This window comes from Falco rusticolus, chromosome 4 (genome assembly GCF_015220075.1).
Source record: "Falco rusticolus isolate bFalRus1 chromosome 4, bFalRus1.pri, whole genome shotgun sequence".
In the NCBI taxonomy this organism is placed as follows: domain Eukaryota; kingdom Metazoa; phylum Chordata; class Aves; order Falconiformes; family Falconidae; genus Falco; species Falco rusticolus.
Window position 1 is genome coordinate 53,596,606 of NC_051190.1, and position 17,385 is coordinate 53,613,990.

Here is a 17,385-nt window from a genome sequence, read left to right on the forward strand (position 1 = left end):
GCAGCTGTGTGGGGCTGAGCTGCTGGCTGGGATTAAACCCTGAAGCAAGGTTGCTTCATGGGGGCTGGAGAAAATTTAATTTGCTTTGGCTTGCTCCAGCTGGGACACTGATTTATTCTAAGTTTCACGTTGGGGATAGACCTTAAAGTGCAAAGCAGGACTTGATAGGAGATAACTTCTTTTAACGTTCAGCTGGTGAGCAAATCATCCTGTTTGGAAATGAAGTGACATTGATTCAAAGACGTGCTCAGTTTTGTTACTAACAAAACTTGGGCAGCCTTTCTGTGTCTTTGGGAGGTCTTTGTAGGTTTGTTGGTAGCTATCTGCTATTCCACCTGCAGCTGAAACTTTAAACTGTCTTCAAAACAGAGGGAAGAACTGAGCAGAATGGCCAGTATCTTTAAAAGGGGAGATGGGTTTCACAAGGCTGTCCCTAAACATCAAATAAAGTTACTCAGCCAATGCACAGGCAGTTCAGATGTCACCTGAGATCTAGGTATCTTCTTTTCCTATTGATCCTAAAACTTTATGGTTGGTTTTGACCCACTCTGGGTAAATTCTGACTCAAAAGGAGTGGGGAGCATGAGGCACTAGCATGCCACCTTTCTGCAGTGTCCCAAGTTTGGTCACCAGTGAGCAGCATGTTGCTTATGGTTAGATTTGAGAGGTGGTGGGTCCTTCTATCTTCCTCGTCAAAGAGCTGCCAGTGAACACTACCCTTTCTCTTCCGCCTTTGGAAGATGATGGTATATCACACTTGCTGTGGCTTTTTCTCTTCCATCCCTGGACCCATTGTCCAGCAGGTGACATCCCTGCTCTCAGCAGGTCACTGCATGGGATGAAAGATGAGCTGCTTCTAGACCAAACCACTGCCCAGCAAGAATCTGTGGAGAAACCAGCTCTAGGACAGCTTGAATGTCTCCTGCTAGCCAGTGTCCTTGTCCTTAATCATCCCGTTGTATTAAGTTAATGATGTCCTCCTGATCTTATTCATCCTCACCTTCTCCTCAAGCTCTGCTTTCAAGGAGATCCCACCAGCACTCAATTCATGCTGGATCTCTTCCACATTTCATTTTTCAGTAGCCAAATGCCCTGTGAACCCAATGCAAGACTCAGAGGCTTCAAGAGTTGAGATTCCTCCTGTGTGCAAGGCAGAAAAGGCCCTTCCTCTGCCCTGATAATAGGACACTGTAGCTGCTGTGGTTCCCTGTTTGTTCCCTCTGATTCTTTTCACCCCCCTGCTTTCAAAATCTCGAATAAAATTGCCTTTTGCTCTCCTGCTGCTGTTTTTGTGCCACTGAAAAGTGGGTGAGCACAACATACTGTTGTATGCTGATCCACACCCTTGGACTGTGCAGCATGTTATCTGCTTTGTTTACTGCCAAAAATAAGCTTGCATTGTAGTTTACTCCTGATAGTCACGCAGAGGTAAAGTGGTTGTGGGGGAGCCTGCTGGACTCTGTTCTAGCTCCTGTATCGTTAGCAGGAATGACATTTAAATTCAAAATACTTGAGCCTCAGAGATGCGATGTATGTGCAACTCGTGCCATTTTTGCAGGCACTTCAGATTCATGTGGCAAAAAGGTAGGAAGAGATATTACATGCAGAAAGGGAGAGATAGACTAAGGTTTATTAACTTGCTGTTTGTTCACCATTGTAACAACTCTTGCCTGGGAGGTTATAAATAAACCTACTATTGATCTGATGCCTTTGGAAAAGAATTCCTGTCTAGCATGCGACGCTGATAAGTTGGCAGCAGCCTGTTCCTGAGTCCCCATGTCACATTTATCACTTGGCTTTGGGATGGACCCTTGAGGAGTGGTTCTGACCCACCCTGTCACCACAGCCTGTCGTGTCCCCCCCAAACATCCCAAACATACACACTTCTGATGGTTCCCCCCCGCCATCTCCTGCTGCTGGATGGTCCCAGTGAGTCCCTAAAACGATGCCCTTTCGCCTCTCTCCTGCAGGAAACCTAATCTCCCCAGCAAATGACACCCAGAGCTATTTTGGAGCTGGACTGCAGAGGGGAAAGCAAAGCACGTCAGCAATTTGACTGGAGGAGGACAACCCAGCAGAGGGGTGGGGAGCGGGGGCGGCACAGCCTAACCCTGAGCAGCAAAGCCACTGCCAGGGGACTTGGGGAGACCTTCTGCCGCACATCACTGCCATCGCTGGGGTTTCTGTTTTATTTTCCTGGAGGGGAAAGGGGGGGGGGGGGGAACAAAAACCAGCATGGTCTCCCCATGTCCCCTGATCCCTTTTTCCCCCTTCCCCCTTCTGTCATCTCAGTAGGAATTGGCTTTTTCCTTACCCTGCCCAGAGCTTTGTTTCTCCTCAGACTCAGACAAGACTCCAGGTAAGACCTAAAGAGAAGTGGACTTGGGGACGCTGGTATCCAGCAGAAAGCGGAGTGTTGTTTGTAGCCGAGGGAGGGATGAGGTTATTTCTGTGTCTGCTGGAGTGTGTCTTGCTTTGTGAAACCTGTGTGAAGACGGAGCTGAAGGTACAGGTAGTAAATCCATCCTTCTTCTCCTAACTGAATGTACATTGCTTTGCTTAATTACTTCTGGCCATGTTATCACAAGGGCAAAGATCAACCTCCAGAGAATAGGAGAAAAAAGAGGAAAATCAGATTTAAAGCTGTTGACTCTACTGAATACATTTTGTCCCCAAACTGGAGATGGCAGTATGCATGGAGAGCCTGGAAAAATCATGGTTCCTGTGGAGCGGTGGCACCAAGGAGTGTTTTCAAAGCTTTTATTTTCAGGGCATAATTTCAGTGCTACTTTTCTCTTCAGCAAGGGCTTTTTTACCTCTGAGCTTCTCTCCAGTGTCAATACCAATTGACACTGCAACCCCCCACTCTGCTCACTTTTCTACAAATGGCTCTGATGAGAGATGGAGCTCAACAGCTGAGGCTATTTTCAGCCCTACAGCTCAATGGGGTGGAGTGGCTGTAATGACAATGACGTCCACTTGTTAAAATACAAGGGCTTAGGTCAGAGCCTCGCTGCTAATTGCCACCAAGGGAATTCTTGGTCTCTATGGGAGTTGCGATCTTGCAACTCCCTTGCGTAGGAAATTACGTGCTAAAACTGGAGGCAGTGTTTCTAGCTTGATACAAGCAAATTTATTTTTCTGTTAATGTAAAGGATTGAAGAGTGGCAATGGTTTGCTTCGGTGCTGGTAGGAGCCTGTTTTATTTGTGCAAGGGAGAGAAACATACATGCACTTGTGCATGTCTGCACACAAGGAGGAAACATGTGCTAGTGCAGCTGTAGCACAGTGCTGCCAGGTTCAGGCGTGTAAAGGATCTAGCTTCCTAAACCATGAGGCTGATAAAGTAAAATAAATCAGTGTGAAGCTGCTGTTTCTCTGAAACTGTAAAGCTCACCTGGCTCAAGCTGTCAATCTTTGTCATCCGAGCAAATGCTGGGGGGTACCTACAGCTGGGATTCTACCATAGCTGCTCCTCTCCAAGGGCTGTGCATAAAGCAAAATCCAGTTGGGTGAAATTTGTGATGAAATGGCTGGAATTTACATCACTCCTTTGCTGTCCCCAGGGTGGCAAACGCAGAATTTCTGTCTTTTCCCTCCATTTGTCTCCAGCCTTCTCACCCTCACAGAGCAGGAATGAGCACCACTGTGTGCCTGAGACCTCCACTATGCTGTAGCCTTTTCTTACACGTTGTCAGAGCAGCCTGGGTGCCTTTGGGCTCAGAAAAAGAAAAGGAAAAGATGCTGCCATGGAGTCTTGAGGGGCTGATCAGAGCAGGTTTAGCCCTCTGGAAGTTTCTGGGATTGTTTTGTAGCTCCATTTAGGTGGGAATATGAAATGAAACCCCTATGCTGCAGCAAAGATCAAGGAGGAAGAAGTTCCTTCCTTGCATGGAGCTTCTTGAAACTATTGATGTGTTGACGGAAAGTGATTGCTGGCCATATGGTTAAAAGAGGAATGAGCTTTCTGAGCAATAGGTCTGTCTCTGATTCAAAGAGGAGAAATAAGTGCTTTAACCATATAAATCACCTAAGTGGCTTCAGTGTTCCATGTTTTACATGAGGTGTGTGCCTGCTTATGTGACTGGAAGGTGATCTGACTGCCTTGCCTGGTAGCATGCACAAGCCACGCAATTTGTTCTTGTTTCTTTTTGGAACTTTCTAGTGGTTTGTTTGACTTTTTTTGTTTGCTACCAGTCATTGGAAATGTTGATAGAGGTTTAATAGTGGGAGCATGAGGGGATGTAGGTCCCTTCCTAGTCAGTGGTGCGTATTTAGCCCTACCCTGAAGGTCAGAAATGTAAGATTGTCTTGCTTTGAGCTTAGCCATCTTTTTGCTGAGGGCTCCTCACCAAATTTAACACCATGTTACCCACTGACCTGTTGTGAAATTTCCCTTAACATCTCCTGTGGACTTTGACTTACTATGGAGGCAATAGGTGACAGGGAATGCAAACAAGTCTTACTGTGAACTGAGTTTGAACCTTATTGCAGTAGGCTTAGTTTATTGCAGGTACTCCATGTCTGACATCTCCTACAGTGCATGGAGACCAATCCTGTAATCCACTGTGGAAAGCCCTTCCATCTGCTCATCAAATGACCTTTGAACATGCCAAAATCTGTTGTCCCTCACTGAAGTGGAAATCAGAGTAGCCCAAGCTAAGCTCTGAGTCCAGCTCCTGAGTGACAGATACCGTTCCTGCTCTGATGAAATGGGCATCAGATAAATTCTGCCATCTTGGATTAGTGCATTGGCGCAAATCTGTACTTACACCTGATTCAGAGATGTAACCGGCATGTAGCACTGGGTGTGCTGGTGTGCATTTCACCCCTAAAGCACGCTGTCTGGTATGATGGCTTGTAGGTATCCATCGGTGCCCATCTGATGTCACTAAGCTTGCAGCTGACACCGAATACTTGTGCTATTTCAAAGTTGTCCATTCGCTGGGAGGTTGTTGGAAGGAGCAGGGCAGCTGGGTTACTGCTGTTTTCCCTCAGCAGAACTTTAAACATCAAAGGAAATCCACACTTCCCATTTGATGACCCATCAATTTCCCTTCCCACCCACAGATTCTGTTTCCTGATGGGTTTAGGTGGAACAATACATGCAGCTTTGTCATGTAAACTACAGTAATACAGGTGCTGCCTTGATTTTTATCTGGAGCTTCTGTTTTAGTGATGTTCTTTGAAAGCTCAGGACCCAGAGGGGAGGTTCCCTGTGAATCTTGCCTTTCCCCTCAGGAAAGGAAGGAGTGCAAGGCATCGCTGCTGGCATTGCAGAGAATTCCAGGAAACAAACTCTAAAGGCAAGAAAAAGACCCCAAATCAACAGTTTGCTACTTGGGCAAAGAAAGGGTAAAAGGGGATTGAGAAAATGAGCAAGCAGGCATGTGGTGGGTCTTAACGTGGTGTTGAGAGAAACTCTGTGCTGATCTGTGCTTGGACTTTAGTGATCTTTTAGGTTTAGGTGCATGTCCTCTCCTGGGGTTTGCATTCTCAAAGTCTCAGAGTATGCAGGTGTGCTACTTGTGGCCACATTTGTCTTGGGAATATTTTATGAGCTGGATTGCACCGTGCTTTTGGCTCAGAGTCACGGTGAACAGGATTCCCTTTCCAACCCTTGAATTGAAAGATTTGGACAGAATAACCTTCCACCCCTGTCTTCTCTCATGCCAAAGAGCATCATTGCAGGCTTCTGACTGCTTGGGGGGGTCAGTATGCTGCAGTGTGGGACCCCTGTCTTCTCAGAGGCTGTTGAAGGCTCTCTAGATGCATCTTAATGTCGATGAAGCAATGTGAAGCCAACCCGTCAGCCAGTGCAGCACAGTGAATCGCAGGAGGCCGAGAGAGTGATGGCAGCAGCATCAGGACTCCCCATCAGGACTTTCCATCTCCTGATGACTTTCCTGATAAGCACCACCTCAGACTACTCCAGCAGGAACTGGGGTAGTCTGTGGTTGTTCCCACTGCAAGGGGTTTGTTCGCTTGTCCGTGGGGAAGCAGCTGTAGGGCAGAGGCTGACAGCGGTGAGGACAGGAGTGGGTAGGAGGCTTTGCCCAGCTGCATGGCTGTGTGTTGGTTCCTGGGCAGTTTGATTCATTTGCATTATCTGACAGGTCTGTGCACTTGTGCCTCTTTCCCCCAAACATAAAACAGTGAAAATTTGAATGAATAAAGACATAAGTAGAATTACAAGGGCTGCTGCTTTGCCTTCGGCATGCTCAGAAATACCCAGATGGGAATGTGCTCTCTGCTGCAAATGATTAATCACAGAGGGATTACAAGGGGAAATATGACACTGGTAAATGTCTGAGATTAATTGGAAAGGGCATCTGCGCTGACTAGGTTTATTCATTCTTTGTTGTCAGTCCCATCACTTCCAAGGGTGCTGTCCTGGCACTTGCAGAGAGTTACTATTTTTTTAAAAGTTTGAATGTACATATAAAGAATCTGAATTACTGTAATTGTTTACTAAAGTGACCAACAAGTTACACCATAGAAATACCACATCTTGCCCTTTCAGTATGTTCACAAGGCTATCCTCTCCCTCTTACTCCCAAAACTATTTATTGGCCTAATCTGGTGTGGTGCATTTTATCCCATTTAAACATATAAAATAGTTTATCTAGTGCAGCCTATCTAAACAGTTTGATCTGACTATTACTGATCTTCACCCTTGCTGTAGATGAGAGTTGCATGTCTGTTACTGGATTTTATGCTGTCAGCACCCATAAGGCAAGGTTTTTACCCCTCTTTTCAGAGGGGTATTGAAGATACGTGAGTCTGAGTGACTTTGTCATGATTATAGAAGTAAGCCAATGGCAGAGCAAGTAATAAACCCTGTTTTTCTTTCCTACCATGTCAGAAATTAATCTAAAATAATACTGATGAGCATGCACTGTTTTCACTGATCCCTGGATTTTCTTCTGGTGTCCTGGTCATTTGTAACAGTGTAAGAACGACAGACTGTGCGGCCACGTGGTGAAAGCTGGTAAAGAGCAGGCTGTAGGTGACAGCGTGGGATGCGAGGTCTTCACTTTGTACTAGCAGGTTTGTGGACCCAGTGGCTTGTACCTGATGGGAAGAAGTGAGTTGCAAACACCAGGCAAGTGTTTGGGAGCAGTGGGAGAGGGAGGCTGGACCTTGAGGCTGTGGCCACTGGAAAGCAGCATCTTGGATGGATTTGCTGCACCAGTCTGGCTCAGGAGCTAAAGCAGTAGGCACCTGATGCAGCAGCTTCCCATTCTTTTAACTCTTCTTAACTGTCAGAGATGCCAGTGAGCAGCTGGGTCTTGTTTGGGTGCTGTTTAGCACAGGAGGGCAGGGGAGGAAGATGCACAAGAGCTTTAGGAAGTAAGCAGCATTCCTGCTCCCGCCCTTGTAAGAGCCAGGCTTTCAGAGCACCCACCATGCTCCCACAGAGCAGAGCTCTCCTCCAGGCACTGATGTGTCTCCTGGGGACCAGGCGAGGAAAACGACACACAGGTGGTTTGCGGGAAGCCAACTGTTTGCCGAAAGGTCACTGGCTGGCTCCCAAGCAGGCACCTCTTGTGTCTGTAGCCGTCTCTGTGCTCCAGGCACTTCTCCATGTTATGTAGAGCCCACTCTGAAGTGGAGTAAATTTATTTTATGCTCTATTTGATGCTATGGATTTGAAGCTGGAGATGAGTCAGTGTGACACATCTGTCAGGAACAGCTAGGGATCTAGGGAGGATGGGACATGGCAATGTCTTCTGAAGATGGATCCAAGTGCTTTAATGACATGGTGCATCCTGAAATTCAAGCTAATGGCTGGGAGGGATTAGGGCATGAGCTCTGAGTCTGTGTTGTGATTGTTAATTCTTGGTTAATGATACTACTGGATTCTCCAGAGTTGAATTTGAATGCCAGCATCCCCCTCTGAACATTTAAATGGTCCTTCCCCAAATTAGCAGAAGACTTTGATTGCCAATCAGTTGACTTCAGTGGAAATTTCCACTGACTTCAGTGTACTTTGGCTCAAGCCCAAGGCTCATCTCCTGCGTCTTCTAACCATTCATGCAGCTTCTTTGCTTGCAGCTTTGTAAGCGTTTACGGAAAATACATTTTAAAGCTGAAGTGAGGACAGAGGCTGAGGGTAGTAAGAGGGACTGAAGTGCAAACTGCTTCACAGACTTCTAGACCAGTTTGAGAACAAGGGAGAAATAGTTCTGTATATTCATTGCAACTAGTATTGAACGTGGCTACTCAACAGAAAGCCAATTGATCTTAGCGCTAATGACTGCAAGTCAGTCATTCTTTGCAGTCTTAGTGTTTACTAAGAACGACTTTTCCCCCCATTTTTTTTTCCAGAGTTAAGCTTTGAAAGAATTTTCTTTAATTTCTAAAGATTTGTGGTGGAATAATGAAATTTGCTTGATACCAGGAAAAAAAAGCAACCACAATTGAATTAGTTTAGAAATCTTTTGTTGAAAGAGAAAAGTTTTTGCCTTGTAAGTCTCCTATGTTCTTTGGAGGGGGAGAGACATCATAGGATAGGATGTAGTGCATTCTTCCTGTTAAATATAGAAAGAAGACTGGGGTTTTTTTGCCTTGGGTCTGTGGTCCAAATGAAGTTTGAAGGCTAGCTCAGCTATATCATCTTCAATGGTAATAATGATTATAATGAATACCATTTTGTGTTTTTGTGCCACCACTTTCAGAGTATTTAGTTTTAGTGGCAATTTGTGTCTTTCAATCCCCAGCAGCACAAATGGACTGACAAATTGTGATTTGTTATTGTTTTCATGCATGATTTGTCATATACTCCAGCAAGTGCATTGTCATATATGTCGTGCACATAATTATTTGTAAGACCATCCCTGTCTTGATATGATGAAGAAATGGGAGAGGAGCCAAGATACAGGGAAAATAAGGGATTTTCCCAAGGTCATGCAGTAGGTCAATCCAAGCCCTGCTCCCTGGTGCCATCAGTGATTTGCACATTAACGTTAATGCACTGCAACAGGAGCTGGAGGAGGATGGGAAAAAAAAATGACACCTCTGCTCGGATGGTGACTCAAGAAACGAAAGCATGTTTTTGGCCTGCTCCTCCTGATTTCTGCAGGGGGTGGGGGGAGATTGTGAGAGCATCTGCCATTGGGTGAGTGAGGGGGTGGATTTGTGGCCAGTGGGGAAGCCAAACTGCTGTAGGATTAAGAAGGATATTTCTGTCGCGGGGACTGGTTATTATTTCCTTTCTGAGTTACAGCGCAGAGAACCCTGGTAGTTTTGCTTTGTGTGGCACTTTGAAGGTGAAAAAGCACAGATGTGAGAGCAGCACCGCAGTCACCCCTGGGCAGAGACTGTTCATACAGCTTGGACAGGGCTGCACGAGCTTGCTAAGACAGCAGTGTCTGGCTTCATGAGGCCAAAGAGAGCGACTTGGAGAGAGATACTGTGCTCAGGTCTTCCAAGCAGGACTTCTAGAGAGGCCTGGAGCTGGGAAACTTGCTTTCCTTACAGAGCACTGTGGTCAGGCCTGATCCTGGTCCCAGGGAAAGTCAGCAGGCGCGTGGTTACTGCTGCTCATGGGTTTGAGACCAGCTCCTTAGCTGCGCTATACTTACATTCACAGAAAAGGTCTCCAGGGAGACCTTACAGCAGCCTTCCAATACTTCAAGGGGCTTATAAGAAAGACGGGGACAGACTTTTTATAAGGGCCGGTAGCAACAGGACAAGGGGGGATGACTTTAAACTGGGAGGGGGATTTAGATGAGATATTATGAAGAAATCCTTCCCTGTGAGGGCGGCGAGGCGCCGGCACGGGCTGCCCAGAGCAGCTGTGGGTGCCCCAGCCCTGGCAGTGCCCAAGGCCAGGCTGGACGGGGCTGGGAGCCACCGGGGCTGGGGGAAGGGGGCCCTGCGCGTGGCAGGGGTGGGACTGGGGGTTCTTTAAGGGCCCTTCCAACCCAAACCGTTCTGTGATTCTATGATTTGAAGTAGGCTCACTCCAGCAGAAGGGGAAGGACATCCAGGAGTCCATGTAAGGAGCAGTGAAGACACAAGACAAGTTTATATGCTATGTGGAATTTAGGAGGACCCTGAAGGTGGTGGTGTCTGTTGTATTGCTGTCCAGCTGCACAGGGATGCGTAGATTGTCTGTGTGCATGAACGTGGCTGTAAAGATTAGCGTCACCGATTACTTTTTACTTTCTCGGGACACAATGGCACCAAAATTGCTGTGAACTTTGGTTTTGGACACTGCTTAAGTCTCGTCTCCTTGGCTGGCCCGTGTCATCAGACAGCTGCAGGCTGGTCCACAGCTCTCTCTGAGAACAGCTGAGAATAAGCAGGCGATGAGACATCTTTCCTGTAAGTCCGAAGCCACGTGGGGCTTTTTTGGAGAAGGCTGGCACTGTCTGGATTGCTGCGTGCATTCCCCATGGCAGTTCCTTCACATGGCTTTGCAGTCCCATGAACGTGATGCACGTGCACCAAGCCATACATGTGCACAAACACCCATCCCCACTGCAGCTGTGTCTGGCCCCACACCACCTGGATGGGGCTGTATATAAGCCAGAGATACTCACTGGCTACCATTGCCATCAAAGTAGCTGTATCTCAGTGGTGGTGTTGAACAGAAGCTGGGAATAAAGAGAAATATAGTCAATAATACAAGAGGCATATCTGTGTGTCCTCCTAAAGGCTGGCCCCTACAAGAGAGGCGTTACCATAAGGTCTGTGTGAATGTGATTCAGAGAACAAGACATAGGGATGGGTGATGAACAGGGAGGATAAAAGGAGAGATGGAGCATGTTGTAGAAGCAGAATTAAAAAAAAAAAAGGAAGGAAAAAGAAAAAAGACAAGGAGAAAGAAAAATTAAAAAGAGCAAGGGCAATGAGACATAAAGAAAGAGATGAAAAGGAGATGAGCACGATGGAGGAGGTATCTTGACAGGTAGACACATCTCTCAGAATTCAATGCCCATTTGTTGCTCTGTGGCTACAGAAGTAGCCTGTATGTTGTACTGCATTAGTGCAGGTCACTTTGCTAGTGCCAAAGCTTAAAGGGACCATCATGTTATTTCTGTATGAACTGCCTGAAAACTTGTATTTTACCCAGTGCCCTCTGTGGGGAAGTGAGCTGCCGCCTTCATCAGGAGTTTGTTGAGCTCAAACTAAGAAATCTGCAAGACCTAAAATATTCCAAGTCCTTCTCACCCCCATAATGAGAAGGACAATGAGAATGTGACTCTTCCAGGTGCCAGACCGTGGAAGTGCAGCAATTCTTTGCCTGCACCATCTAATCTGCTCTCTCTTGATGCTTTTCTTTCTTGTCTTCTAGGAAATAAACCAACATGGATTACAGCTCGTTCAGTGGAGTCCCCCGGTTCTTGACCCGCCCTAAGGCGTTTATGGTGTCTGTGGGGAAGGATGCCACCTTGAGCTGCCAGATCATTGGAAACCCCGTCCCGGTTGTGAGCTGGGAAAAGGATAAACTTCCAGTCCAGTCTGGGGGAAGGTTTAAAACCACAGAAGATGGGGATCTCTATCGGTTAACGATCTATGATCTGAGCCTGGAAGATAGCGGCCAATATATCTGCCGGGCCAAGAACACCATTGGGGAAGCTTTTGCAGCTGTCAGCATCAAAGTTGGAGAGGAGACCACGGTAACGGAGTCAGCCCCATACTTCATCCAGAAACCCTCCTCCATCAAAGTAACACTGGGAGAAGATGTCATGTTCAAATGCAAAGTCCAGGGCAGCCCTCCCCTCTCTGTGAACTGGGAGAAGGATGGGAGACACCTACGGAACCGGGCTGATGCTGGACGCTTCCAGATTGAGTCTGCTGGGGAGTCAAACGCTCTCACCATCCAGCGTGCCCAGCTGGGGGACAGCGGCACCTACACCTGCCGGGCAGAGAACCCCATCGGCTCTGCCAGCGCTTCAGCTGCACTGGTGGTGGAAACGCAGGGCTCTTCCAACCCGGGCAGCAGCAGCCACTTTGATACCAGCTGCGGCAAGACAGCATCCTTGTTGTCTCACTTGCAGAAGAGGCGGGAGGAGATCAGGAAGATGGAAATCTCCCATGGGGCTCTTGATTTAACATCTGCCACAGCAGAAGGGTTGTCTGGCATTGGTTACAGCCTCTCCCGGGATTATGAGAGGGCAGCTGGACTTAGCACAAAAGGGGCCCACAACGCAACTTTTGGGACACTGACACGCATGTGCAGCGTGACAGAGGGGAAGCACGCCAAGCTGAGCTGCTATGTGACGGGCGAGCCCAAGCCAGAGATTGTGTGGAAGAAAGACAACGAGGTTATTACGGAAGGGCGGCGGTATGTCATCTATGAGGATGATCAGGAGAACTTTGTGCTGAAGATCCTCTTCTGCAAGCAGATAGACAACGGGCTGTACACCTGCACAGCCTCCAACCTGGCAGGCCAGACGTACAGCTCCGTGCTTGTCACAGTCAAAGGTGAGTGCTTATGTTTCTCACTGGGGTGGACATGTCTGCAAAGAGACAGCCAATGCACTTCTGAACTGGGGTGGGAGCGTGAACAAAACTTCTGCCACCAAAGTGCTGCAAAGGAGTGTGGGTTAGACATGAATAAAGCCCTCCAGCTGTAAAGGGGGTTAAACACTGGAATAGATGACCTGGGGAGAGCATCTCATCACTGGGGGGTTTTAGGAAGGTCAATAAACAGGCACCAGTCAGGGATGGATGGTGTAGAACTGGCTGGTTGTGAGGCAGCTGGGATGAACCAGATCTCTAAAGCTCCTATGCATCCTGGTTTTACTGTAATCTAAGAGATCTGTTACCATCCTCTGGACCAGTGACTGCTAAAGCCCCATCTTACCCTCTCGGCTTTAATCACATCTGGGTTTATATTCACCACAGGGTTTAATCAAACTGGCACACGCGTGCCATTTAAGCAGTAGTAAACTCCCCCCTGCAAGCTGAGTGCGTCAGGCTGCCGCAGATCCCTTGGGGGACCTACTCCAACTCTATTTACAGTCCATCTGGGCTTCCCTGTACAGGGTAACCCACCAGCAGCCTTGTTCTTGCCAGGTTCTTCAGCCTTTTCCCAGCTTGTGTTGCTGGACAGCCTATAGTCCTTGAATGCTCTCAGAACTCTACCAGGTCCAGGATTACTCTGTTTGCTGTGGTCAGTGGGGAAGAACTTGCCTTCGGAGGTTCCCTCACCCTCACTGCTGGTGGAGGTCAGACCAAGCTCTTCAGAATGGCAACAGAAAATGTGAACATATTTTCAGAAAGGAAGCTCTAAATTTTTGAGCTGCTCTCCCATTTGGCAGGGTTACAGCAGGCAGTTCACAGCCCAGGCAGTGCCTGTAAATTAACTTACAGATGCAAAAGGCTTTGCCACTTGAATGGCAAAATAGGTATTTTTGACTGGCAGCAAAATACATTAGAAATCCAAATAAGTAGGAAAGGTTCATGTTGATACCTGTCTTTAAGACTCTGCGCTTTTATCAGGTTTTCTGGTTTCCCTTTTCTGGACCTCTCCTTTCACACTCAACATCTTTCCCATCAGTAACTCAGTCTCTGTGTCCATCAGTGACACCTGATCTGTGGAACTTGCTGCTGGCACTTGTCCCACCCATTGCTACCCCTTAGAGGTGCCGAGTGGTGTTGGGAAGGGTGTTTGTCCTCTTCCATAAAGCTGTGGTTACTTCATGAGTTGGGACTTGGAGCTGAAGACTGAGCCTGGCTCTCGGGTGAGTGTTCACTTTGAGGATGGCTCGAGTTCTTGCCTAAACACCTGTCTTGCAAAGACAAGCACCTTCCCCTCTGCCCATGGTTATTTGATTATTCTCAAAGGGTGCAAGCTGTTCCAAAAGAGATGGGGAAAGCAAGAAAAGCAGCAGGTCTGGGAGCCAGCACCATGGGAAAAGGTTATTGATCAATGTCCACTGTCAGGAGATGCCTGTGAGTCAGAGGGCTTAAGTGGAAATGTTTGTGGTCTGTTTCTTTGTTACGCTATACCATATTGGGCTTTCTGACCGGGCCAAAGCTGCCATGGAAAATCTACGTCTGTTGGTTATAATTAGGCCCTGAATAATGACTCTCCTTTGTGTCACCAGAAATCCTTCTCAGCCCTCCAAAGACAGCTCAAAATGATGTAGCAGTGTAGGGAGCTTTTAATTCTTTTTATGCCATCGGTGATGCCGTTAGCTCACCTGCCACTGGGTTTAGGGAGGTAGGTCATCTTCCCACACAACCTTCTTTTGGCTCAGTCGTGCAGAAGAGGTAAATTCTCCAAGCAGCCACCCATGGTAAACACCATGCTGCTGCGTTGGTCTTTCTGCAGGTAAGAGCCTATTTATAGAGCCTGTAACGCTGCACCCACACTGTGTGTCCATAGTCACATGTACCAGGAAAGACAGCTTCACGGGTTTAAATATGCTCTGGCATTTTGGTTCACAGAATGTCAACACAAGAATTTGAGTGAGGTTATTTATGTTTTTTTTTAAAGGTAATAATAATAATAAAAAACCCTACCTAGCCCAGCATCCTGTCTGCCAGGTGTCTCTTAGCAGCTTCTCTGGGCATAGGACTGGGCACAAGTCAAACCTCTAGAAAGCCTTCTATGTGCTGTCAATCTCGATCCTAGACCTAAGGACCCAATGCATTTGAAGGCGCTTTGCTGAGCTCGTCCCTTTAAAGATCACTGAGCTTAAATAAAGATTTTTGAGCTGTTCATGAATGAGATGTCACGAATTGGATGTAAACCTCAACGGAAAAGTTACAGGCCAAGGACTTACTCTCACAATTAAGGAAAACCAAGAGTTGATTACTCTGATTCAGAAACGTGTCTGGAGCAAGGGTAAAATCAGAAGCTGTACACAAACGCGAGCTGTAAAAGGAGTTAGGAAATACTTCCCAAGAGTGAACCTCTCTGACAAACCAAAAACCAGAGAGGATGGGAGGAACATGGATAACTGATTTGAATTTCCTGAAGGCTCTGGAGATGTCCCTATGCCGTGTGTAAAGTTAGCAAGAACAGCGTATAGGTCTCCATGGCAGGGCCGGGGCCAAGCTGTGTTCATCTGAGCCTCTGAGTACAGTAATCGGATACTGTATGGAAAGGTTAAAGGTTGCAACCCAAACAGGATCAAGACTGGAAAAACAGGCTGGTGCTGAGGCCACTTTATTCTCTCTCTGACCCTAAGTGATTTTGGGTGACTGCTATCACAGCAGTCCCTTTTGGGATCTCAAAGAGAGTTGCAACTTGAGAAACGGGGAGTTAGAAAGGGAACTTGGAAAGTATGGTAACTGGGAAGACCAAAGGCACAAGGTGGTAGAACCTTGTCCACGCACCTTTAGAGAGCTTGTGTTGGGAGGATTTTCCATATTCTTACCCTCACTGGATCATTTTTGTTAGGCAGATTATTCCGTTGCCTCTGGAACTCCAAAATGCAGAATGTGTGAGAAGGCCAGGATAGGCAAGAGGGAAACGTAGGCAAGGGAGAAGACGAGGTCAAGCAGACAGATATGCCTTGAGAAGGTTAATGAAACATTGGCTCCTTTGCAGGCTGCACCTATTCTTAGCAAAATATGTGTTAGCAGGACCTGCTTTTGAAAAATAACATCATCTCATTGCTAGTTTGCTTGGTACGAACCAAACAAAAAAGCCCATGACACTCTGCAGAAATATGTTCTCAAGACAAGCAGCCAAATTCATAGCTGATCTAAGCTCTTGCAGTTTCCTGCTAACTTCATGAGCTGCTCTTGCTCCTGTGCTCCCCCAGGGTTTTGCTTTTCTGTTTCTATTTCACATTTTTCCCAGTAGGCAGGCTTTTGTAGCTCTTATATGATCTCTTATTTCTCCTTTAGAAATGTTCTTGCCTTTGTTATATGCCTTCATGGGTATTTCTGCTTTGGCTAAAATCAGATTAGTAGAAAAAACTGCACAGTCAAAAATAATTCTAAAAAATAATAGATCATCTTGATACCAGAGAGGAATTTGTGACCTTTCAGGGCACTGAAAATTAGCCATGACCTGGGAGTCCAGATGTAACAGGGACACAGCAGATTTGCTATTCCAATTCACACCACTGAGCTCTCACAGAAGTAAATGTTTCTAGATAACGGTTGATTTGAAGTGATCGGAAAAACAGTGTTTTGTAGTTTTGATTGGATTCTGTATGAAATGGCATCCACTTGAGCTGCTCTTCCAGCTTGCAAGACGTACAGTTGAGGTACCTCTTGCTTCTGCTCCCCCACTGCAGGCTGCACCAGTCGTGGCCACCCCATGTTTTGCACAGCGCACGGCGCTGGCTCTTCCCGTGTCCTGAGCTCTGATGACTTGAGCAGAGCTGAAAGTGCTTTGTGTTGTGGGGGACACAGCCCAGCTGCGAGAGCTTCCTTAGGAATCGATGTGCTCAGGAAATTTTGTATTGGTTTCCTTCTCTGTACTGCCTTACAGTACAACTGCACAATTAAGAGGATTTTTTACATCTTTTTGCTCAGATACACTTCTGCTAAGCAAGAGCGCTCACACTACTAATAACAGCAACACCAGGTACTACTGTAATTGGGAATTCATAGTTCACTGCCTTGCTGCATAATGGAATCTCATTCTTACCATAGAACTTTCATATTTTTGTAAAACATATTTTTTAAAAGATACTATTTCAATTGCTTTAAGCTTTTGTAGAAAAGCCAGAAAAAAATTGTGAAGTTTTCTTTTAAACTACTGCTACATAGCATAAACTGGTATTCCATGCATGTGAGGGGAAAAAAGATCATATTTATGTCTTAAAAGTACACAAAGGCTTTTTTTTAGTTTGGATTTTACATCTTTTCACAGAGATATTAACACAGTAAGTCTATTAACAAATGCAAGGGAATTTACAAAGTCAATTGTGGTGAGTAGTCCTATTTCAGCTTTATAGGACACTCTGCTCTAAAGAAAAAGATTATGGCTTTTCTTCTTGCTCTGTTACCCAATTGGCATTTAAGTTGATCTGCTAAAAGTGTATCTGCTTCAGTGGCAGCTCAAATTAACCCATTAAAGGAATATGCAGATCTCTGAGAATTTTATTTATTTTTTTAATACTTCACATCAAACCGTGGCTTCCGAAAAGCACCGTGGCACATCACCTGGCCACAGGCAAATGTCAGACTGAAATGAAAAAAACAGGTTTTCTAGCACTCCTGAGTGTTTCCACTGCAGTCATTCTGACACAAACCACCTAGATATTCTCAAAGGACATTTGAATAATTGTTTTGAGCAAAATCAGCATTTTGCTGTGGAACTTGAGAGAGAGATCGGAAATCACCGTTCTTGCTTAATGTTAAATAATTTCTAACCAGCTCTGATATTTACAGGAACTGGAGATGGGAATTAGTGGCACTTCATATCTGAAATGGAGGGTCCCTGGGAGGATTATGTCACAT

At 46.3% G+C, this 17,385-nt stretch overlaps 1 protein-coding gene across 1 annotated transcript in view; it reads left to right on the plus strand.

Annotated features, from left to right (window-relative positions):
• Positions 1 to 11,318: 11,318 nt before the first annotated feature.
• The window catches only part of OBSCN (obscurin, cytoskeletal calmodulin and titin-interacting RhoGEF), a 185,675-nt gene continuing 179,608 nt past the window's right edge, over positions 11,319 to 17,385 (plus strand). The window contains exon 1 of the mRNA XM_037382736.1: positions 11,319 to 12,438. Coding sequence (XP_037238633.1) covers positions 11,319 to 12,438 — 1,120 coding nt within the window. The remainder of the gene's footprint in view (positions 12,439 to 17,385) is intronic.